At 36.2% G+C, this 21164-nt stretch overlaps 7 protein-coding genes and 2 non-coding genes across 11 annotated transcripts; 3 read left to right on the top strand and 6 right to left on the bottom strand.

The window, feature by feature from the left end:
• Positions 1-2143: 2143 nt before the first annotated feature.
• On the bottom strand, positions 2144-2923 carry LOC106420246 (pectinesterase inhibitor 6). The gene has a single exon (XM_013861103.3). The coding sequence runs from the start codon at positions 2800-2802 to the stop codon at positions 2233-2235; it is 570 nt and encodes a 189-aa protein (XP_013716557.2). The 5' UTR covers positions 2803-2923; the 3' UTR covers positions 2144-2232.
• A 1593-nt stretch (positions 2924-4516) lies between these two features.
• Positions 4517-5107, bottom strand: LOC106420377 (mitochondrial zinc maintenance protein 1, mitochondrial). Its single transcript, XM_013861220.3, has 2 exons — positions 4856-5107; positions 4517-4776 (listed from the first exon to the last, which is right to left on the bottom strand). Exons 1-2 carry the CDS (start codon positions 5088-5090, stop codon positions 4697-4699), a joined length of 315 nt encoding a protein of 104 aa, XP_013716674.2. The 5' UTR covers positions 5091-5107; the 3' UTR covers positions 4517-4696.
• Positions 5108-5167: 60 nt separating this feature from the next.
• LOC106420272 (double-stranded RNA-binding protein 4-like) lies at positions 5168-7358 on the top strand. Its single transcript, XM_048741385.1, has 5 exons — positions 5168-5394; positions 5704-5945; positions 6030-6255; positions 6517-6675; positions 6831-7358. Exons 2-5 carry the CDS (start codon positions 5715-5717, stop codon positions 7184-7186), a joined length of 972 nt encoding a protein of 323 aa, XP_048597342.1. The 5' UTR covers positions 5168-5394; positions 5704-5714; the 3' UTR covers positions 7187-7358.
• A 305-nt stretch (positions 7359-7663) lies between these two features.
• On the top strand, positions 7664-8762 carry LOC106420274 (NADH dehydrogenase [ubiquinone] iron-sulfur protein 5-B). Its single transcript, XM_013861133.3, has 2 exons — positions 7664-7895; positions 8399-8762. Exons 1-2 carry the CDS (start codon positions 7746-7748, stop codon positions 8498-8500), a joined length of 252 nt encoding a protein of 83 aa, XP_013716587.1. The 5' UTR covers positions 7664-7745; the 3' UTR covers positions 8501-8762.
• Positions 8763-9186: 424 nt separating this feature from the next.
• On the top strand, positions 9187-11078 carry LOC106420544 (autophagy-related protein 18a). The gene is made up of 4 exons (XM_013861395.3): positions 9187-10205; positions 10293-10491; positions 10574-10700; positions 10817-11078. Exons 1-4 carry the CDS (start codon positions 9333-9335, stop codon positions 10905-10907), a joined length of 1290 nt encoding a protein of 429 aa, XP_013716849.2. The 5' UTR covers positions 9187-9332; the 3' UTR covers positions 10908-11078.
• Positions 11079-11248: 170 nt separating this feature from the next.
• Positions 11249-11319, bottom strand: TRNAG-CCC. Its single transcript has one exon. It is a non-coding gene; the product is annotated as a tRNA-Gly (tRNA).
• Positions 11320-11441: 122 nt separating this feature from the next.
• Positions 11442-14269, bottom strand: LOC106420487 (beta-glucosidase 10). The gene is made up of 13 exons (XM_013861328.3): positions 14065-14269; positions 13909-13972; positions 13712-13761; positions 13568-13643; positions 13406-13477; positions 13225-13312; positions 12875-13130; positions 12658-12773; positions 12373-12599; positions 12269-12294; positions 12087-12174; positions 11918-12008; positions 11442-11816 (listed from the first exon to the last, which is right to left on the bottom strand). Exons 1-13 carry the CDS (start codon positions 14188-14190, stop codon positions 11579-11581), a joined length of 1518 nt encoding a protein of 505 aa, XP_013716782.2. The 5' UTR covers positions 14191-14269; the 3' UTR covers positions 11442-11578.
• A 760-nt stretch (positions 14270-15029) lies between these two features.
• LOC106420486 (beta-glucosidase 10) lies at positions 15030-18153 on the bottom strand. Of its 3 annotated transcripts, XM_048741383.1 has the most exons (14): positions 17899-18153; positions 17750-17813; positions 17485-17537; positions 17307-17382; positions 17136-17207; positions 16970-17057; positions 16622-16877; positions 16389-16504; positions 16088-16314; positions 15978-16003; positions 15821-15908; positions 15645-15735; positions 15294-15514; positions 15030-15193 (listed from the first exon to the last, which is right to left on the bottom strand). In XM_048741383.1, the coding sequence occupies exons 1-14, from the start codon at positions 18022-18024 to the stop codon at positions 15045-15047; spliced, it is 1653 nt and encodes a 550-aa protein (XP_048597340.1). In that variant the 5' UTR covers positions 18025-18153; the 3' UTR covers positions 15030-15044. The 3 variants fall into 3 exon arrangements, with proteins under 3 accessions (XP_048597340.1, XP_013716781.2, XP_022547024.2); XM_013861327.3 differs by having other exon boundaries at positions 15187-15514; positions 17899-18150; XM_022691303.2 differs by lacking the exon at positions 17485-17537 and having other exon boundaries at positions 15187-15514; positions 17899-18150.
• Positions 18154-19020: 867 nt separating this feature from the next.
• Positions 19021-19091, bottom strand: TRNAG-CCC. Its single transcript has one exon. It is a non-coding gene; the product is annotated as a tRNA-Gly (tRNA).
• Positions 19092-21164: the final 2073 nt, after the last annotated feature.

Raw genomic sequence — 21164 nt, 5'->3', positions numbered from 1 at the left:
CGCAAACAAAGTCAATGCCAAACCCTAACTTAGCACTCAAAGCGAAATTTGGTATGAGCTTTGAGTGATTTCGACGTTCGTTTTATTTTCTTTTTCCTTTAGATAATTAAACGTAACACATAATAAAGTGAGAAAACATAATAGTGTTTGACACAAAAGCATGTCCCAAGTCCTAACAAACTAGCTGACAGTTTTTTTACCTAATCACATTCATAACGTTTTTGACCGTAATGGTTTGGGAAACGTGATGCATATAATGTACAAAAAGTGTTTATGAGTTTTAAACGTGACTTGTTGTTTGTTTTGTTTGGCCATATTAATGTTAAATAAAAACTCGGGAGCAATCAGAGAGGTAAATCCAATTTTGTTGTATGTAGATCTCAGCGACTCAACCATTCTTTACACTGCAATTAATATTGTATAAGTCATCTAAAAATGGTATTGAAGAAAATTAAACGGTTTGGTTGAAAAGAACCACTACAGATCGCTAAGTTTAGAAGTATATATATATATATATATCCTATGTTCCTAGCTATATAGTTGAAACATTTGCTTGATAAAAAATTTATTTGATTAACTGGTAAATGGAACTCGAGATATTTGCTTGGTTTGGGAGGACAGACTAACAAAACATTGCTAGTATCCAATAGCAGACAAAACAGAAACGTTATTGCTAATTGTACATTGTTTTTATATCCAATGCGTGTGCTAACTATGTAGTATGAAAGTAACACAATATTAATACAAGCATCGGTTGCATATTTACAGCTTCTTACCTGATTGTTCCTATGTACCAATGTACGTAGTTTTAAGATATACATCAATACATGGACAAGCAGTTACTATATCTCATGTTCGTAGGAAATGACAATGGAAGATACATAGATGAATGGTTGTAGTACAATTCGGTTTATTTTATGTGTTAGTTGAGGTATCAATTAATTTATGTCGGAATCATTCATCAGTTGGCCACACAAATCAATATTGTATATAAATGAATAAACGAAGCAAAACTAAAAGATTTCTGAAATCCTGAATTATATAACTTGTATAGTTTCTTTCTGAATGCAAGTTAAAATATTTTAAGAAACTAAAAACACATTAAAAAGTTAGGATTCGGAGGTGAATACAAGGAAGGATCGATCGTTGGAGTTTACGTTGACTTGTGATTCTAACGTGGCGGTGAATTATCTAACCCCACACCTCCTTCACTTTCTTGGCCAACTTTTTGGGTTGGCGATGGCTAACATAATTCATTATATATTCTCAAATCAATTTCTTTGTATTCTTATGAATAACAATTGAAATGTTAATGACCAATGGAATAAGACTAGCTAACAACAAGATTCTGTAAATGAGTCCAGTGTATACGATTTATAAAAGTATAAACAGACTATATATCAAACGTTTAAACTCAATGGGAGTATCAATTTAAAACTTAATTAAGTTAGGTAGTGTATAAGTGTTTTCAAACATCAAGTCAGAACATTTTATGCCACTTGGTACTTCCTCAAAGGTTCTTGGCGCATCGTAACTTACTATCTAAAAAGAACAAACCGATTTAAAATGGTAGAAATAATAAGCTTTAGAGTGCTCATAAAGTTGGCACCGACTTCTTCTCACGATTGGTGGTGCTGGCTTTGAGTTTTGAGCTTGGGACGGAGACAATGGTGGGGAGCTAGTAGTACTGGCCCAATATATATTTCGGCCTGTAGGATGATTGATTGGGGGTCCAATACTGAATAAAAAGAACGGGTAAGTATTTTTAAGAATACTCAAAAGCACTATTCGAAGTGCAAGCGATAATATATTAGACGAGAAACTAATGGTTGGCAATTTATGATACCTATAAATCACAACCTGAATTATGTTACTAATCTGGATAAATGTCAAGTTCGATATCGGAGTAATTACAGGAAATCCTTTTCAAAATTTGAGAGATTTTGAGACGTTTGTGTTATCTTTAAATAAATAAATTTAACAAAACAAAAATAAAAAAATAAAATAAAATAAACAAAAAAATAATAATTTAATAGGTATGGATTTAGGAAACCATGGGATATGCACGAGTGGGATACCCATTTCGAAATGGAGAGGCCTATACTCTAATAAAGTTCTAGTTATATATATGTCTCAACAATCATAGTATCCAACCATACAACAGTTTTATTAATAATGATCTTACATATGCATGGGAGTTAGTGCTTTATAGAATTCATTTTTCAATATAGATTACAAACCATTAGCCGCTAGCTTGTTAAGCAGTGCGAGGGAAATGCTTGACATATACATAGACGTCGTGACTCTCCTCCGGATCATCCTGACCATTGCTGACTTCACAGACGTCTTTTCAAACCCATCAAGACACGTGTCCTTATCCGTAAGAGCAGTGCTAAGCCATGTGGCAAGATCACTCATCTGCTCCTGAAACTCGCCGGCTCTGAGTGTCCGGAGCACGGCTAAGGACTTGTGAAGATTATCAAGAGAGTCTTGGAGCAGCTCTCGACAATCCGACAAAGCCACTCGGTCGCGTTTCCCAAACGCTGAACGTCGCATTCTGAGAAGGGACCTAAGGACGTCTTTGTTGTCGGATATGGCCACTGAAACGCCGGCACGTGCCCATTTGCTGGGACTGTTCTTGGCGACTGATGAAAACGGCGCTAGCGATTGAACGCAGAGATTTTGGTAGTGTGTAACGCTGCATGCGTTTTGGACGTAGCCGCTGCGTTTAGACGGTAACGATGAAGTTGAACCGAGTGAAAGGAGAAAGAAGATAAGTGAAACTGTGATCGAAGAACTCATGGAGTTTTTTTTTCTAATGGATTGTATATGAAAATGTAATCTTTATATTAAAAGAATGGGTGTCGACGGAAAATAGAGTACGAGTGAGATGTGTATATATAGACACGTACGTAGAAAATTAATTAGGGTTTTGGTTAGGTGAAAAAGCGAGCGTTAAATAAGTATGGCAGTTCATTCGTATGTGTCGGAGTTATATGATCACAACGTTTTAAGGCTATGTTTGAGTGTTGTATATTTGTTGTTTTTGTGATAGCCATACGTGGGTTTAGCTAACTCTTGGCGTCATTTGATTAATATTCTGAATATAAGCCTCAGTGATTTTTACCATTTTCAAAAACTACTCCAACCACTAAACCTATAGATCGACCTAATTTATTTTAGCTATTTTGTTTGATGATGGTAATCATTGATCTAGCATGCGGACTTAATCAAGATTGAAAACATGACTTTCCCTATCTGTTTACACAATGAAGTGGTATTTAAGAAAAGTGGGTAGAGCCAAACTTTGGAAGTTTACTCTTATCACGAAAATTTCATGTCACTTGTATAAAAAGTTGTTAACATAGCACTGCTCATTGTATAATTTAAATCAATATTTCAGATTCATTTACTTGTATTTTTTGTTTAAACATAAATATTTTAGCTGTAGTTTCAAAAACATTTTGCTAAATTTTATCAGTCGTATAGATTGAATATTCAATAACCAATTTATTTAATTTGACACACTGTACCCTTGTTCCAATTTTTGTTTTGTTTTAACAATACATCTCTTTTAGAAAAAAATATTGACACAGCATATTCAACATGAATGAAAAAATCAAATGATTGATAAATTCATCTATGAAATGATATTTTATTTAATCGTACCTATATTTTTTAATCAATTGTGTATAAATGGAATATCAGCTAGTTGTATATGGTGCCTTTGTCATCACCATAACTCATGAGGCCCATGACCATATCTCTTCGAATCCCCTTTTTATTTATCTTTTCACGACATAGCTACTTTCCTTGACTTTAGGACGTGCGTGAGTAACGTCTTGAAGTGCATAATCAGGTAAAGTGTGAGCATTTATGAATATAGTTTAAAAACTCACATGAATTGAGAGAAGGAAGTATATATGGTTATGACTAATTCACATGATTCCTATGAAACAAAAGACAATTGGCACACAACAAAAGAGCATATGATTAAGACAGTAAAGACAAACCTACAACTCTGAACATAAACCATGAAGAACACAAAGGGATTCTGAGCAAAACTACAGACAATCATGAATGGGGGATAAGGAGAACGAGGATTGTGTGGTTGATCTCTTTGTAAAACGAACCATACTTTTGGCACTACCCATATCTAAAAAGGTCAATACACTATTTCACTGGTATGAAAACTAGAGTAAACAGATTATGGCTTCACTCTTCTCCCATCAATTTTTTTTCATACAAACTGACTTTGTGACAAAACGTCAATGACAAGGAAAACTAGAGAGATAAACAACTTAGCTTATGTAGGAAAGAATTCAACTTCAAACTAGCAGTTAACAGTGACATTAGATAAACTATGATATATGATATGGGTCTTTAAGACAGGACAAGGCTTCCAAGATCATGAATCAAGACATGTCGAAAGTGAGTGCCTATATACTAACAAACAATTAAAATCAATATGAGGCATGAATGTAAGTGAAGTTCCGTCAATTTTGGACAAAACATAAACCAGAAATGGAAGAATTTCATATAAAAATAGATTCTTAATAGTTAAATCTGAGTTGATTTGGCTGTAAAGAGAGAACAAAACCCAGTACGACTAAAAAAAAAAAGTTCCACCTTTACCGATTAAACCAAACGAGTAAGGGAGAAGAAATCAAATTTCCGACAGTCTTAATGTGGTCGGTCACACAGATTTTGTCCGAAGCATTGCCTCTGTCGGAAGCTCCAGAGTAGCTCCCGCGTGTTCCTGGCTTGCTTTCACCTCTACGATACATAGAAAATTTCAAATCGGGAAAGGATCAGCTTTCCAAAAAGATAAAACGAGTGTAATGAGTTAAAGTACCGTATCCGCCGCGTTCGTTGAGCTTTGCTTGAACGATCATGGTGGAAATGAATTGAGTCGCCGCACGCGCTTCTTCCAGGAGCCGAGGGATCTCGGAAACCACGTGGCGGCTCTCTTCGAATTTCTTACGGATCTCCGACGCCGAAGCCTTCAGCATCTCGGCATCTCCGGCAAACGATCTCCTCGTAGCCCTGAGCAGAGCTCTGTATGCGATCAACGCTTCTCCTGTCACCATTTCTCCTCCTTCCTTCCTTTCGGGTCGTGCTCCCGTCTCCTCCGCCGTCGTCTAATTCTGACGAAGGCTCCAATTTCACTGGGCCCTTAGAAGGTTCATATTTAAAGCCCATTTTACTTAATGGGCCATTAATTGAAATTTCGGATCATAGCTGTTCCAGCTGGATAAAACCCGAATAATTCGTAAGCAGTTGAAGAGTTTTATGGTTTCTAGATTTCACTAAGTGCATGCCTCTCTCTCTCTCTCTCTCTCTCTCTCTCACCGCAGAGACCATCGAGTGTCTTCCTCCTCCCCCCCCCAAGAGGTTCGTTTTTTTTTTTTTCAATTTGCTCGTGCTTTGTTTAATTGTGTAGTCTACAAATCACACTATAACTTGCTTGGTGTTGTGTTTCTCTGATTTCTCTGTTTGAAGCCCTGATTTAGTTTCTACCAATTTGGTAAAACTTGTGAATCCCATATCATTTTCAAGCAATTTTAACATATATAATCACTTTTTATTTTTGAGACTGTTATGTTTGAAACATATTAGTTTGGTTTCTATGCTTTTAACTTTTTACTGTTGTTTTTATTCTTAGGAGAGAATATTGATTTGAAAGTTTGTTTATTTCTTCAGCTTAGTTAGAGATGGATCATATGTACAAGAGCCAACTGCAATCATATGCACTGAAGCAAAACATGGAGCTTCCCGTCTATGCCGCTGAGAGACAAGGACCTGCGCATGCTCCGCGGTTCCGATGTAAGGTCACTGTTTGCGGACAGACGTTTCAGAGCCAAGAGTTCTGTCCAACACTAAAAGCGGCTGAACATGCTGCTGCTAAAGTAGCATTGGCTTCGTTGACGCCATTGAATCCAGAGGCTAGTTCACATTCCTTTTGGACCGTTATTAATGTGTTTTTCCATTTTGTTTAAATTTTTAATCTTTTGTTTTTGTTAACTCAGGGAGTTGTTGTTGATGTTGCTTACAAGAACCTGTTACAAGAAATTGCGCAGAAAGAAAACTCTCTTTTACCGGTTTATGGAACTTCTACATCTGGTCCATCTCATGCTCCTACTTTTACCTCAACGGTTGAGTTTGCAGGGAATCTTTACAGAGGAGAAGAAGCAAAGACCAAAAAGCTGGCTGAAATGAATGCTGCCAAAGTAGCATTCATGAGTATAAAATATGGTATGTTTTCTTGCGTTTATAATTTAAATTAATCTCTAGAAAATGATCATATATTTCAAAATTAGAGTTGTGTTAGTTTGTTGTTGGTGCGTGACATAGGATAAAAAATGAAAGTCTTAGTGGATTGTATCTTCTTATGGTTAACCACTCTTTTTGGCTTCTTTACCATTTGATGCGACTCTATTTCGGCCGATGTATATTTTCAAGGATTAAAAGCCAATCAAGACAGTTGTAGTGAATCAGATATTCTATTATGTGCAGGACACCCAAACCAGTCCCCGTCATCGCCTTCTATGACTAGTGAGAAACAAGAAGCTGCAAATTCAAATGTGAAGAGCAGTGAACAAGTGAGCCCTTCCCAACCTTCCAAGATGGTGACTCCTGATGTCCCGTCAAAGTGGATTGAAGTGTACGAAGATGGTTGGTATTCTTTGAATCTTATGTTACACTCTAGAAGGATCACATTTCCTGAGTTCGATTGGAAACAGTTCCACATTTCTATATTATTCTGCGATATGGTCATTACATGAGTTGTTCATTCAAAACTCATGATTTAAAGTTTTCATTTGCTGCAGAACTCTCAGATGTTCTGAATGCACCAGCCATAAACATTGCTGCATCGCCTGTGGCTACTCATCCTACTCAAGATGCTACTCTTACTGCAGCACGAGCAGCTACCAATTCTACGGAGATGATGAACGTTGCTGCTGCTGACTCTTCGGCTATCATGCCCACAAACGATGTTAATGAACCACCACCACGTGTAGAAGAGAGTGAGAAGAAGCTGGTAATGGGAATTGGGTACCAGAGTATACCAAGTGGCCAACATGTAGTTTGTCGTCCATGGAACCCGGGGATGACTGTTCCTGAAGACGCGGAGATGCTCTTTAGGGACGACAGATTCATTGCTTATCGTGTCGTGAAGCAGTAAAAAAGAGCTCGTGTCTCCTACTTAGGTCTCGGATTATCTGTGAGCTTTTGAGTTGTGATGGATATATAGAAGAAATTAAGGTTAAAGGGTGGTTTTTGGGATGTGTGATTGTAGTAACGGCGAATGTTGTCATCTTGAATGTTTTAAGGGTACAAAGAATATTTAGAATCAACTACGTGGACTAATCATAACTTATCATAGCTCACTTATGTTTGTGTCACATTTGTTTAGATAAAGACCAGTTCTATCTTGTGTTTCAAAAAAAAAAAAAAAAAAGACCAGTTCTATCTCTCTTCGATTTTCCACCTTAAAGGCTATGAACTACTCGAGTTGCAGTTTAATACTACAGCTAAACCTTCTGAATGAGATAGAAGGTTTGCAGTTACTGGGCTAATCAAGTGTTGATTCGCAAGCCCAACAGATTAAGGCCCAGTAAAGGATAATTCGGGTTTCTAAATGATGGATAAAACCCGAATGGTTCGGGTCGTTGGTAATCAGGTGAAGAAGAAGAAGTCTCCTCAGATCGGGATCAGGTTTGTGGATTTGGAGAGAGAGAGAGATGGCGTCGGGGTGGGGAATAACGGGAAACAAGGGGAGATGTTACGATTTCTGGATGGATTTCAGCGAGTGTATGTCTCACTGCAGAGAGCCCAAGGATTGCTCTCTTCTTCGTGAAGACTACCTCGAGTGTCTCCACCATTCCAAAGAGGTACGTACCACCCTTTCTTCTTCTTCTTAGCTTAGATCCATTTACACTCATTTGATTAGACGACCTCTACCAAAACCATAGATCACTCGAGTCTGATGATGCAGTATATTTTCAAATCCCTAGATTAGTTCAATAGATGCTGAAATTCGTCTGTGATTGATGATAATATCTCTTATTCAAAAATGCAATGAAATTTCAAGTTTAGTGTGGATGTTTATAGATTCGTACTATTTATTAGGTCACTCGTAGAGCTTTTAGATCTTAATCTGTTGATAGCACTTCCCGTGCTTCAGCTCTTAGCTATACAGTTGAGGTTTGATCTCCCCCATTGTTATCTAACCACATGTTGTTCTCTTTGTATCGAAAACATATAAAGATGGTTCTCCAAGGAATGAAATCAATATGTATATATAGAGGCTAATGGGAGAAACTTTGAGAAGAATGTTAAGCTTTTTCATTGTGGAAGATGAACTGACAAGGGATTGTGTGTTTTTTGTTAATAGTTCCAACGAAGAAACAGGATTTACAAAGAGGAACAGCGTAAACTAAGAGCTGCTTCAAGGAAAGGTGAAGAAACTGGCGATGCTACCCATACTCATCACTGATCAAAGTTTTTTTCTCCTTCTACTCCTCCAAGTTTGCATCTCTCGCAGCTGAGAAGAAGAAGAATAAGGAAGATTCTATATGTTGTGTGTCAAACTCCATTTTGAGTTTTTTTTCAGTTTGCTTTTGCCTTCTCTATTTTTTTACCTTTGGACTGAGTTGTAATATGGGCTTTTAGCCTTCACTCACAAAAACAACTTCTTTCTTTGCAATAATTTAAAACAGACTAGTGGATGGAATAATGAAATGGTCCATTGACTTTCTCTTCGTCGTCTACGCAACTTTTATATTATTTCGTTGATATAACGGTGATGTCAGCAAAAGGACTTGAGGAAAGTCTCGAAGATGGATGTTTTCGTGGCAGTGAAGTTATCCCCGACCGCCCTGAGCAGCGGACACAAGTGGCTAGACACAATTGAACAAGCCACAGGTGGATGTTTAGATGTTTCTGATCACTTTCAAGATCAAAGTCTGTCCAATAAACACATGAACAAGGGATAAAGTGACGACTTTGTTTTTTTTTTTTGAATTAATACTCTAATTTCAAGTTGGTAAAAAGATAAATTTACATTCATTTGCAGCTTTGCATTATTCTCAAGAAAAAAAATTATGCAAGTGAATAAAATATATGATTCAGCCATAATTTTTTTTTTAATATTATAATAGTAAGTTTATCCGAAACTTTTTTATTTTATTCTTCAATAATAAAGCCGCCTAAAAGAGAGAGAGACGACGGCAACAAGCAAAGCACGAAGTCATTTTCTTATTACTCCTCCTCCACGCTTCTTCATCTAATCTTCATTCATTCTCTCTAAAAGATCCCTTCAGATTCCAATGACCACCGTCTCCTCCCCCTCCTCCCCCTGGCAAAATCCCGATTCTACCCCTGCCTCAGATTCCGACTCCACTTCTCCCCCGCAGCACTCCCGCGATCGCGGAGACGACGCCGAGTCCTTCTCCTCCATGACTCTCAACGCCCAAGACTTCAATCTCCCCGATCGAATTCCTGATTCCAACCGTTACCTCAACACTCAAACGCATACCTCTCCCCTCGAATCGAATTCACCGGCGACGCCTCCTCCGTCGCTGCTCCACCTCTCCTTCAACCAAGACCACGCCTGCTTCGCCGTCGGCACCGCCCGCGGCTTCCTGATCCTCAACTGCGACCCCTTCCGCGAGATCTTCCGCCGCGACTTCGACCGCGGGGTCGCCGTCGTGGAGATGCTCTTCCGATGCAACATACTCGCCCTCGTCGGCGGAGGACCTGACCCTCAGTATCCTCCCAACAAGGTCATGATATGGGACGACCACCAGAGCCGGTGCATCGGCGAGCTCTCCTTCAGGTCCGAGGTTCGATCCGTCAGGCTCAGGAGGGATCGGATCGTCGTTGTTCTCGAGCAGAAGATCTTCGTTTACAACTTCGTGGACCTCAAGCTGATGCATCAGATCGAGACTTTTGCGAACCCTAAGGGGCTGTGCGCTGTCTCTCAGGGCGCTGGGTCTATGGTGTTGGTGTGCCCTGGTTTGCAGAAAGGGCAAGTGAGGATCGAGCACTACGCTTCGAAACGGACTAAGTTCGTCTTGGCTCATGATTCGAGGATTGCTTGCTTCGCTCTCACGCAGGATGGGAGCTTGTTGGCCACGGCTAGCTCCAAGGGTACTCTGGTTCGGATCTTTAATACTGTCGATGGCACCTTGCGCCAAGAGGTAGGTGCTAACTACTACTATATAGCCAGCGCTTTAGATCCAAGATGTAGTTTTGATTCTTATAATAATGATGATGTGACTGTACAGGTTAGGAGGGGTGCAGATAGAGCAGAGATATATAGTTTGGCTTTCTCTTCAAATGCTGAGTGGTTGGCTGTCTCGAGTGACAAAGGGACTGTTCATGTGTTTGGTCTCAAAGTCAACTCCGGCGTGAAAGACACTCCTCGAATTGCATCTAATGTTACTCGTCCTACCTCCCCATCCTCGTCTCTGTCATTATTCAAAGGTATAGAAGGTCTAAACAAACAAAAACAGTTACTTTCACCCCCTTGGTTCAGTAAGCATAACTCTTTTTTGATCTATGTTAGGAGTGTTGCCAAAGTATTTCAGCTCGGAGTGGTCGGTGGCTCAGTTCAGGTTGGTGGAAGGAACTCAGTACATAGTCGCCTTTGGTCATCAGAAGAACACTGTTGTTATTCTTGGCATGGATGGGAGGTAAGCAACTAAATAAAACAAACAAAACTTGAACTCTTTTATGGTTTTGTCCTGTGTGTATTGCATATCTGATCTGACAGGAGTCTGGGTTATCTTCTTTGTTGTTTTGATAACAGCTTCTACAGATGCCAGTTTGATCCGGTGAATGGCGGAGAAATGTCTCAGCTTGAGTACCACAACTGTCTAAAATCGCCGTCTGTTTTCTAGTTGCATCTATTCTCTTTAGTTCCCTTCTATCTTTATCTCTGCTACTTTTGGTGAGATTTGGTTAAGTGTAACCATATGGTGGTCTTAATGTATAGTTTTTGTGTATAATAACAACGAATGGTTTGTATAATTTCTAAAATCTTTGATCGTTAATCAAAAGTTCAAAACTGATGCAAGGCTCTTCAGTTTACGTCTTCCCCAGACATTTCACCAAACCAACTCGTCTTAGTTGTGTAAGAACAAAAAGTCCAGTCGATGAAACCGTTGCTGTTTTATCCATCCGATAATGTGTGTGAAACCAAGACCAAATGTTGTCTGAAAGGTAAAATAGAGAAAAAAAGTGCGCATCCAGGGAATCGAACCCTGGTCAGTACCGTGGGAGGGTACTATGATACCACTACACCAGATGCGCTTTTGCCTATTGTGGATGTAAATATTATTTTGGTGGAAGCTAAACTTGTGTTGTAGACCTGTGGTTATGTTTGGGTGATGTTACATTCAAGAATCTATGCAACCCTTTGCAAGTCTCAAATGCTGAAATGCATAATATTATATTAAACCATAAGGCAAATCACCTGAGTTTTGTCATTGAAAAGACCAACTTAGACCAAATGAGGATCAAAACAGAACCAGAATCCTTCCTTAGCTATCTATATATGTAACTAACTACATCACAAAGACGAAGAACCAGGGAAGAGGCTCTGCTGCTGAGTAGTAGCTTGAGGAGCAACATCAATAGTACCATTGAGAAAACCAGTGTACCAAGAAGCAGATAGCTTTGGTGACCTCTTGAGTCCAGGATCGCTGAAATTCACATAATACAATCCATAGCTGAGCTTGTATCCAGCCAATAGCTCATACAAGTCAATCACCGACCAGAAAAAGTAACCTCTCGTGTCTGATCCGTTCCTAGCCAGTCAAAAAGATTTTTATCAGAATCAAGGAAACTTGACCTAAACCATGCATTTATATGGAAGACTTAAAAAGATAAAGAAGAAGGAGAATCATACTTGATGGCGTTGAGCATAGCACCAATGTAAGACTGAATGTATTCAACTCTTGGTGTGTCTTGTAGCGTTGAATCGTGTTCCAACGGTAAACCTGTTAGCAAATGGAAGAAATCTTAAGGACAAAGAAACTTTGCTTTCAAAGCAAGAAAAACAGAGAAAAGAAAGAGACCATTTTCAAGAATGTAGATAGGAGTATTGTTATAGCTCTGTTTCAAATACTCCAAGACACCTTCAAAACCCCATGGAATAGCATCCCACTTCACAAAAAAAAAAAAGAGAAGAAGAAATCATATTAGCAAACCTTTCTAAATTCAAGAACAATAGCTTTTTGTAGGTCTTATTATTATATACCTTGAAGAATGAAGAGTTCCCAATGACTGTCCAATAATGATCAGTTAAATGAGTCAGAGAAGTCTTATTTTTGATAGATTGATTGAAAAGAAAGTAAAGCTTACAGATCGTATCTACACCCATGTCTGTGAAGAACTCTTGCTTGCTTGGAAGGACAGAAGGTGCGGGTGTAATGTTTGCGATATAGACTGTTGTGTAGTGGATAATCCCCAAAAAGTCAGATGATCCTTTAACTAGCTCTGTCTCTTCCTCTGAGAAAACAGGTAGCCTCGTTCCCAAGATTCTCTTCATTTCATCTGGATAGTCCCCAAACACCACAGGCTTCAACAACCTGTATTATCAAATTCAGATTATGTCCACAAGAAAACAAAAATGTATTTTTATCTCACCAGCCATAGAAGAAATCTTTAGCTCTCTGAGTTGCAATCTCATCCTCCTTGGACTCAGTATAAGGAACTAACCCATATGCATATATGCTAAGGCCTACAGATCCTCTCTGCTTACTCTGCACCATCATATTATTAATGTTCATAATGTTTAAAGAGCAAATATAAATATATAAATATATAAATATATAAATATATAAATATATAAATATATAAATACCTTGTACTTGAGTCTATACAGTTTTGAAGCAGAGGCATGAGCTAGCAATATGTTATGGCCTGCAAGATATGGTTCAGTAGAAGAGTTTCCAGTAGAGCAGTTGACGAATTCGTTAGTAGAACAATGTCCTGGCGGCAAAAATCCTTCGCTGTAAGCACCAATGGCGAATATGTTAGCTTCGTTAATTGTAGTCCATAGCTTCACATCGTCCCCAAACTCTCTGAAGCATACATCTGCAAAAGCGGTGAAGTCTTCTCTGCAATAACAACAACATTTGTTTCATCAGTTCATCATAATAAAGTATAACGAGACTTTGATACGCCATATAATCATTTATATAGATCGTATACATGATTTTGCGGTCGATCCATCCTCCATACTCATCTTCAAGAACCTGAGGAAGGTCATAGTGGTAGAGTGTAACGTGTGGCTCTATTCCTGTTTGTCAAAATTTATATCTATTCAAAAACAATGAAATTTATCTTTAATAATTGCTATTTTTAAGTTTTTAAGTAGAAAAGAATATAACACCATGGTTTCGTAGTTCTTTGATGAGGTTCTTGTAAAACAGTAGACCTTTAGGGTTAATTTGTCCTCTTCCATCTGAGAAACCAACAACAAGTCACAAAATAGGGTTTAAAAATCTCTCGCTTTTAAACTTGCAAGTCAAGAAACAAGAAGAGGAGGTGTTACTAGGTATAAGCCTTGACCATGAGATAGAGAATCTGAATGCTTCTAAACCCATTTCTGCCATTAACTTAACATCTTCCTGCAATAGAGTTTAAGAAAACAAAGTCAGAGACTTATAGAGTAAAGAAGAAGAAGAAGAAAAGAAACCTTGTATTTGTGATAACCATCACATGCTATATCTCCATTTCCTTTGTTATCTGCAAAAAAAAAAAAAATCAAACAATATCAATGAATATAATCAACCAAGCTCTCAGAACATACATGTGGTACTGCCATTTAATATAAAAAAATGTTTTAAATGAACAGTATTTTTCAAGAAAAAAAAGAAGAAGCATATATATTACCAGAGTGGGAGAAAGTATCCCAAACGCTAGGAGTCCTTCCATCTTCATCAACCGCTCCTTCCCACTAGATTGCCCCCAACATCACATCAAAAATAAAACACAAAATCTATTTTTCTTAGACTGAAAACAAATCTGAAGCAGAGCTTGAAAGTGAACCTGATAAGCAGAAGTGGCAGCTCCGAAGAGGAAATCCTCTGGAAAGTCATTTCTTGTGAAAGCATTGCTGTCTCTTGTTACCAAAACGATGACCACGCAAATGCAAAACAGAGATAACACTTTCATTTTTGTGTGTGTTTCCTTGGAATTTTTATGTGTTTTTGAGATATTAGTAATGAATTTATTCGTCGAGGGGGAGGGGCTTTCCAGTCATTTTTATAACTTATAATACGTGGCGTGTGACAGTGACAGATCTCTTTTTTTGTTTCTCCACCCACTTGTTGAACTGACTAATTTAAATATCTATTTTCCCTTTCCACATTTGTGCACGTGACGAAATAAATTCGGAATGTAAACAAATAGGTGGATTAAACCATCTCCAATGTATTTCTCTATTTTTACCTTTAAAATAGAAATGGGTTTTACTCCAATGTATTTCTGTAAAATAGAGATCTCTACATATAGAACAAAATATAGAGGAATATTATTTCTTCCTCTATAAATAGAAGAGAAAATAACAATCTCTATTTTAAAATTAAAAATAGAAAAGGGTTAGAGTGGTTTTAACTCTAAATGTAGGTGGAAATAGAGGTGAGTTGGAGATGCTCTTAATAGTTGGGTTTGTTTTCTTTTAGTTCGTCCTAAATTCTTCGAAATTTGCGTAACAGAAAATACGCTTACGCTTATTTACATGGGGAAAGAAAAATCTTTTAAAATTGTTTACCTCTTGAATTATTAGGTAGACAACACTATACCAGTGACAAAAAAAAAAGGTGGACAACACTAGACAAGCAAACGGTGGACCATTCCCAACAAATACGATAAGAAAAGAGCTCTGACAAAAAGTCAAAACATTTCAATTACTCCCTTCTGGTAACCGATGTGTAATGCTAATATCCAACTACTATTCTCATACCACGTGAAACATTGAGTTTTGGTAACATCCATTTAATCATAGCCATCTAAAAATTGAGCCGATGCTATTTGTTTTCAGGAAGTTTGTGGCTGTGGGTCTCTTTTGGTTGTCTTGAAGTGTTGTTATTTATTTTACTATCTTTTTCCCAATCAATGTGGCCCGTTTTGGTCTGACAAGCTACATTCATATTCAATGCTATTTCAAAATGCAAATCTGATTTAACCATTTCCCATATAATAAAGTATGAACTCAAACCAATAATCAGGAATTAAAACTGAATTATATGTACAAATAGATTAAAACGAAGAGGAACCCGAGATGTTGCTGTGTAACCGAGTAATAGCTTGAGGACCAACATCGACTGTACCATTGAGAAAACCAGTGTACCAAGAAGCAGATAGCTTTGGTGACCTCTTGAGACCAGGATCGCTGAACTTCACATCGTACATCCCATAGCTGTACATGTAGCCACTCAACAGCTCGTACACATCAATCATCGACCATACAAAGTATCCCCTTGTGTCCGATCCATTCCTAATCAGTCGAAGCTAGATCAGAGAGTAAACTGAACTAATTGCCCTTAACATCAGACCCCTCTTACATACAACCAACAAGTTATAATAATATATGAAAGATTAAAAGATTTGAAGGAAGATAATCTTACTTGATGGCGTTGAGCATTGCACCAATGTAAGCTTGAATGTATTCAATTCTTGGGGTGTCTTGTAGCGTCGAACCATGTTTCATTGGTTTACCTGTTTTTAGCGCAATTTGAGTAATTCAAAGAACAAACAACAAGAAGGAAAAAAATATAGAGGTGATAAGACAAAAGAAGTAAACCGTTTTCAAGAATGTAGATTGGAGGATTGTTATAGCTCTGTTTAATATACTCCAAGACTCTTTCAAGACCCCATGGAACAGCATCCCACTTCAAAAAAAAAAAAAAATCAAATAAGGAAGACTTCTAGAGTCAAGAAGATAGATCAGCAGGTCTTACCTCAAAGAATGTAGAATTCCCCATGACTTATCCAAAAGAAGAACAAGAAAAGTGATCAGGTCAAAAGAACCAAGACGCCATGTTTCAACTGAGAAGAAAGTAAAGCTTACAGATAGTCACACCGCCCATGTCTGTAAAGAAGTTTTGTCTGCTGGGGAGCAGAGAAGGTGTGGGACTACTGTTTTTCACATAGACTGTCGTGTAGTGGATAATTCCTATAAAGTCAGATGATCCTTTAACTAGCTCTAACTCTTCCTCTGAGAAAATAGGTAACCTGGATCCCAAGATTCTCTTCATTTCATCTGGATAGTCCCCAAATACCAAAGGCTTCAACATCCTGATTGTTTAATCCAAAGTCATTCAGGTTTTGCCCACAAAGCAGTTAAAAGTTAAAGAAACTGTTTTACTCACCAGCCAAAGAGGAAATCTTTAGCTCTCTCAGTTGCAACTTCATCTTCCTTGGAGTTACTATAGGGAGTTAACCCGAATGCATATATGCTAAAGCCTATAGTTCCTCTCTGCTTATTCTGCACCATCATATTATTATGTTTTTTTTTTTTGAAACATCATATTATTATGTTTCATAATTCATAAAAAAAAAAGAGTTACGGTTTTAAGATAGAAGAAATAGATTTTAAAAGCACCTTGTATTTTAGTTTATACAATTTGGACGCAGAGGCATGAGCTAACAACATGTTATGGCCTGCAAGATATGGTTCAGTAGAAGAGTTTCCAGTAGAGCAATTAAAGAGTGAGTTAGGAGAACAGTGTCCTGGTGGTGCAAATCCTTCGCTATAAGAAGAAATGGCGAATATGTTTGCTTCGTTAATTGTAGTCCAAAGCTTCACATCATCACCAAACTCTCTGAAGCATACATCTGCAAAAGCAGTGAAGTCTTCTCTGCAACCACAATATCATTGTTTCAATTTTTCTTGAAACTACACAATAAGACTTTGTTGAATCAGAACCTTTTTAGAAAATTATGTGTTTACATGATTTTACGGTTGATCCATCCTCCGTAATCATCTTCAAAAGTTTGAGGAAGATCATAATGGTAAAGTGTAACGTGTGGTTCGATTCCTATTTGCGAAAACTTTTTTATCAGAAAAAAGCTTAAATTGGCTTTAAGGACCAAGTTAAAGGGGAAAAAACGCTCACCATGAGTTCGTAGTTCTTTGATGAGGTTCTTATAAAACAATAGACCTTTAGGGTTAATGGGTCCTCTTCCATCTGAGATACCAAAAAAAAAACCACAAAATAGGGTTTAAGAATCTCAGAGAATGAAGGTTTTAAACTTGCAAGTCAAGAAACAAGAAGAGGAGGTGTTACTAGGTATAAGCCTTGTCCAAGAGATAGAGAATCTGAATGCTTCTAAACCCATTTCTGCCATTAACTTAACATCTTCCTGTACAAGTCACAATAACATCGAAGTTGAGAAATTCGAGCAAGAGTCATAGGGTAACTTGTTTGACAAGAGCAAGGCAAACAAATAAAAGAGAGACAGAACCTTGTATTTGTGATATCCATCACATGCTATATCTCCATTTCCTAAGTAATTAGCTGCAATTTTTTTTTGTAAAGTCAAGATATATATATAATCAACCTAATAAAACGAACTCTAAGATAGATAAAACCCTAAATAATAACTCAACTTCTAGACTTAAAATGCCAAATAAATGGAAACACACAATAACCTATGAAACACATCAGCTACACAAAAAAAAAAGATTAATGATGTTCTTAGAATAAAATGTACAATTTAAAAAGCTTACAGGAGTGGGCGAAAGTATCCCAAACGCTAGGAGTCCTTCCATCTTCATCAACAGCTCCTTCCCACTATATTCTCCCCCAACATCTCAACATCACTAAACAAAAGCAACACAACGAAAATGAGATAGAACGTATAAAAGCAGAGTCGAACCTGGTAAGCGGAAGTGGCGGCTCCGAAGAGGAAATCCTCTGGAAAATCGTTTCTGGTGAAGGCATCGATGTATCCTATTGCCAAAACGATGAGCAGAAAATTGATAAACAGAGACAAAGCTTGCATCCTTTTTGTTCGTTTGATTGATTGATTTTCCTTCTTTGATCTGAGTGCGTGAGAGAGCGTATAAATAAGTGATGGGTTCAAGTCGTTTTCTTTAATTTGGATCGTTCAAGAACGCACCCAGTGATTGTGTGAGTGGCCCATTTTTTCTATTCCTTCCTCCACTCGTTAGAAGCGACAAAAATTAGACGTGAACAAGTACAAGGACGTATCTCTTTTAGTGTTCCACAAAATATCCACAGATTTTGATTCGATTTTTTAGCCATTTCTATCCAATCGAAAAATTGGAATATTTCTAATTTTAGGAAGCAAAACCAAATACTAAGAGGGTGATTGACAAGTGTTGTGAATACTTTCCCATAGCTCATTTTCTTTTTTACATCCATATTTACGGATCATGTTTTAAAAAATAATTTTAAATTACAGTCCTAAAGTTAAAACATGAAACAAATAGGCTTTGAAAATCAATTTTGTATAGCTTTATATTTAGTGCTTTGACAAAAATCTACAACAGTAAAATCTATAGCTAATTTACAGCATATATTATACACAGAAAAAATATTTACGGTCTCTACGAACTATCACATAATATGCATTATCTACAAAAAAAAAGTAAATTATAAATACTAATATTTTTAGGAACATATATTCAATCTAATCTGTTATATGCATATATATTATATTTTATTTTACTTACTAGAATTTAAAAAAGTAAATTTTAGAGACTAAATTATGATACCTAAAAGAAAAATATGGATATTCGATTAGTACCCACTGTTATCTCTTTTAGTGAAAAGTGTGTTTCATGTGATGTGACTGGGCAACGTACAACTATTAAAAAAAGCATTTCAGCCTAAACAATATCTTTCCACCAGCAATTTGTTCGCTACATCTACCATTCTCAAACAAAGACAACACATGATTACACATCTTCGATAGAACATCAAATTCTATTTCTCCTCCTTCTAAACGAATAAAAAGTGTTCGAATTAAAAAAAATGCGCATCCAGGGAATCGAACCCTGGTCAGTACCGTGGGAGGGTACTATGATACCACTACACCAGATGCGCCTTTTGTATTAAATCCTTCAAAACATTTATTTCGATTGTTAAACAATTTAAAATAATAACAAGTGCACATCCAGGGACCCAACTCTTGTCAATAGTGACTAAATTATAATGATACCTCTACAAAGTAGTGTTCACATAAAAGACCCAAACGCAAAATAGTAAAAGGTGGGCCTTCACGGACTAAGCCAATGAGCCTCTTTAACAAAAAAGTTGAGAACTGCGCCTTCACTGACTAATTTAGGCCTATGGTAACTTTGGTAAGTAAAGCAAAGCTCACAAGTGAAGTGGAACTTCTGTTTCAACTTCTTTTTAATATAGCCATGCAACTACAACGGTTATAATTACGTACGTGCGAATACATTAATTACTGTTGCATAGTTGATACTTGCGAGGAAAATATACGCGTAAATACACATGTTTACCAGAAAAACATTTATACTGTCTTTCTGGATAATTCTTATATATTGTATTTATCGATATTTTGATTTCATTCGACACTACGTAAATGAACATGATGATAACCAAGGATAACAGGTACGTGCAGAGCCGGCCCTGGCATGAAGCAGATGAACCGGCCGCATATAACTAATTAAATAACCGGCCGAAATTTTTCCAAAAGTCTCAATGGTCTAGTGGTCAGTTTATCAATATAGGTACCAGTGAGGCTGGGTTCGAAATCCATTTTTTTTAATTTTTTTCAGTCATTTTCTGTTTTGAGCTTGTGGCCTTAAAAATATCAGCACCGGTTCTGGGTACGTGAATCATACACATAATCGTTTACCATCGATAATAGTATACTAGTTTAATATTTGCATCTTGTTCATGATGATCATTGTATATATATATAAATTATTTTATGTACTGATTATTTATTTTATTTTATTTTACATATTATAAAATAATAAATTATAAATCTATATTAAATTTTTGAAAACCCACTAACTATTACGTATACAATTAAATTGGCAGAAACACATAAATTAAAACACACTTTTACTTATTTACAATCATTTTATGATAAATAAATTTAAACAATCATTTTTATCTATTTTATATGATATATAATTGAATTTATATGATATTGACATAGGTATATAATAAATTTTAATATAACTATTTATTAAATGATGCTACAATCATTTTTATATTTTTATAGTAAAAAAATTAAATCATTGATAAACAAAATTTTAATGTTGAACTTTCAATAGTTTAAAATTTGTAATCGTTCTTGAAAATTTACCGCAAGTTTTGAAATTAAAATATCAAGTTCTCAATTCTTGTTCAATGAAAATTTTGAAATTAAAATATTTTTATATTTTTATATGGTATATAATTTAACATATATATTTATATATTATTCTGAATATCTATTAAATGAGATTTTTTTTACTCATATGGTTTTATGAACATTTTTATGTTTTGTTAAAAAATTTATACCATTGACCATGAATTTTTTAATGAGAGACTTTTAACAGTTTTGTTAATTCATAATCACTTTTAAAATTTTTAAATATCATATACGTTAAAATTTAAAATTTTATTATATGGTTGTTGTGATTGTTTAATTTATTTTAATATAAATTAAACAAAAATAATAAAAATACACAAATTGTTATTAAATCTTTATTATTAAAATTATTAATTGTCGTATATATATTTTAGTCATATGAGGTAATTATGTAGTGACGACAAAAAAATAAAAAGGTAATTATGTAGCTTTTATTTTAAAAAATTGAAAGTATTAACTATACATTATTAATAAATTTTATGGTTAATTAGCTTAATGAGAAGTGTTATATAGGTTTAGAAAACATATTTTATATTGACTTTGAGAAGTATTCTAGTAATAAAAAATTGTCATGCTGAAATGTGTAAAATGTTGTTATATATCCTTATATAAGAGATATCTTAACAAGAGAACAAGTTATCTATATAAAAGTTGTACTTTCATGTCCTGTTAATCACCTACCTGGCTACGTAAACCAAATAGTTTCCGTCTGAAATTATATACGTATACATGATACATATACATATATGTAACGGTTTGAGTTAGGTAGAGACGTAGATTGGTTG

Source organism: Brassica napus, chromosome A9 (genome assembly GCF_020379485.1).
Source record: "Brassica napus cultivar Da-Ae chromosome A9, Da-Ae, whole genome shotgun sequence".
Classification (NCBI taxonomy): Eukaryota; Viridiplantae; Streptophyta; class Magnoliopsida; order Brassicales; family Brassicaceae; genus Brassica; species Brassica napus.
Note: the sequence above shows the minus strand (reverse complement) of the source record. Positions and strands in the feature narration are given on the sequence as shown.

Coding starts and splice junctions, on each gene's coding strand:
- LOC106420246 (XM_013861103.3), bottom strand. CDS start 2,802: ATGAGTTCTTCGATCACAGTTTCACTTATCTTCTTTCTCCTTTCACTC.
- LOC106420377 (XM_013861220.3), bottom strand. CDS start 5,090: ATGGTGACAGGAGAAGCGTTGATCGCATACAGAGCTCTGCTCAGGGCT. Junction 4,777..4,855: donor CAACGAACGCGGCGGATACG/GTACTTTAACTC, acceptor TATGTATCGTAG/AGGTGAAAGCAAGCCAGGAA.
- LOC106420272 (XM_048741385.1), top strand. CDS start 5,715: ATGGATCATATGTACAAGAGCCAACTGCAATCATATGCACTGAAGCAA. Junction 5,946..6,029: donor TGACGCCATTGAATCCAGAG/GCTAGTTCACAT, acceptor TTGTTAACTCAG/GGAGTTGTTGTTGATGTTGC. Junction 6,256..6,516: donor ATTCATGAGTATAAAATATG/GTATGTTTTCTT, acceptor TATTATGTGCAG/GACACCCAAACCAGTCCCCG.
- LOC106420274 (XM_013861133.3), top strand. CDS start 7,746: ATGGCGTCGGGGTGGGGAATAACGGGAAACAAGGGGAGATGTTACGAT. Junction 7,896..8,398: donor GTCTCCACCATTCCAAAGAG/GTACGTACCACC, acceptor TTTTGTTAATAG/TTCCAACGAAGAAACAGGAT.
- LOC106420544 (XM_013861395.3), top strand. CDS start 9,333: ATGACCACCGTCTCCTCCCCCTCCTCCCCCTGGCAAAATCCCGATTCT. Junction 10,492..10,573: donor GTCTCTGTCATTATTCAAAG/GTATAGAAGGTC, acceptor GATCTATGTTAG/GAGTGTTGCCAAAGTATTTC. Junction 10,701..10,816: donor ATTCTTGGCATGGATGGGAG/GTAAGCAACTAA, acceptor TTTTGATAACAG/CTTCTACAGATGCCAGTTTG.
- LOC106420487 (XM_013861328.3), bottom strand. CDS start 14,190: ATGAAAGTGTTATCTCTGTTTTGCATTTGCGTGGTCATCGTTTTGGTA. Junction 13,973..14,064: donor CTGCCACTTCTGCTTATCAG/GTTCACTTTCAA, acceptor GGGGCAATCTAG/TGGGAAGGAGCGGTTGATGA. Junction 12,009..12,086: donor TATCTACATTCTTGAAAATG/GTCTCTTTCTTT, acceptor ATTTGCTAACAG/GTTTACCGTTGGAACACGAT.
- LOC106420486 (XM_048741383.1), bottom strand. CDS start 18,024: ATGCAAGCTTTGTCTCTGTTTATCAATTTTCTGCTCATCGTTTTGGCA. Junction 15,515..15,644: donor GCAATGCTCAACGCCATCAA/GTAAGATTATCT, acceptor TCGACTGATTAG/GAATGGATCGGACACAAGGG. Junction 15,194..15,293: donor GTTACACAGCAACATCTCGG/GTTCCTCTTCGT, acceptor TGGTTAAATCAG/ATTTGCATTTTGAAATAGCA.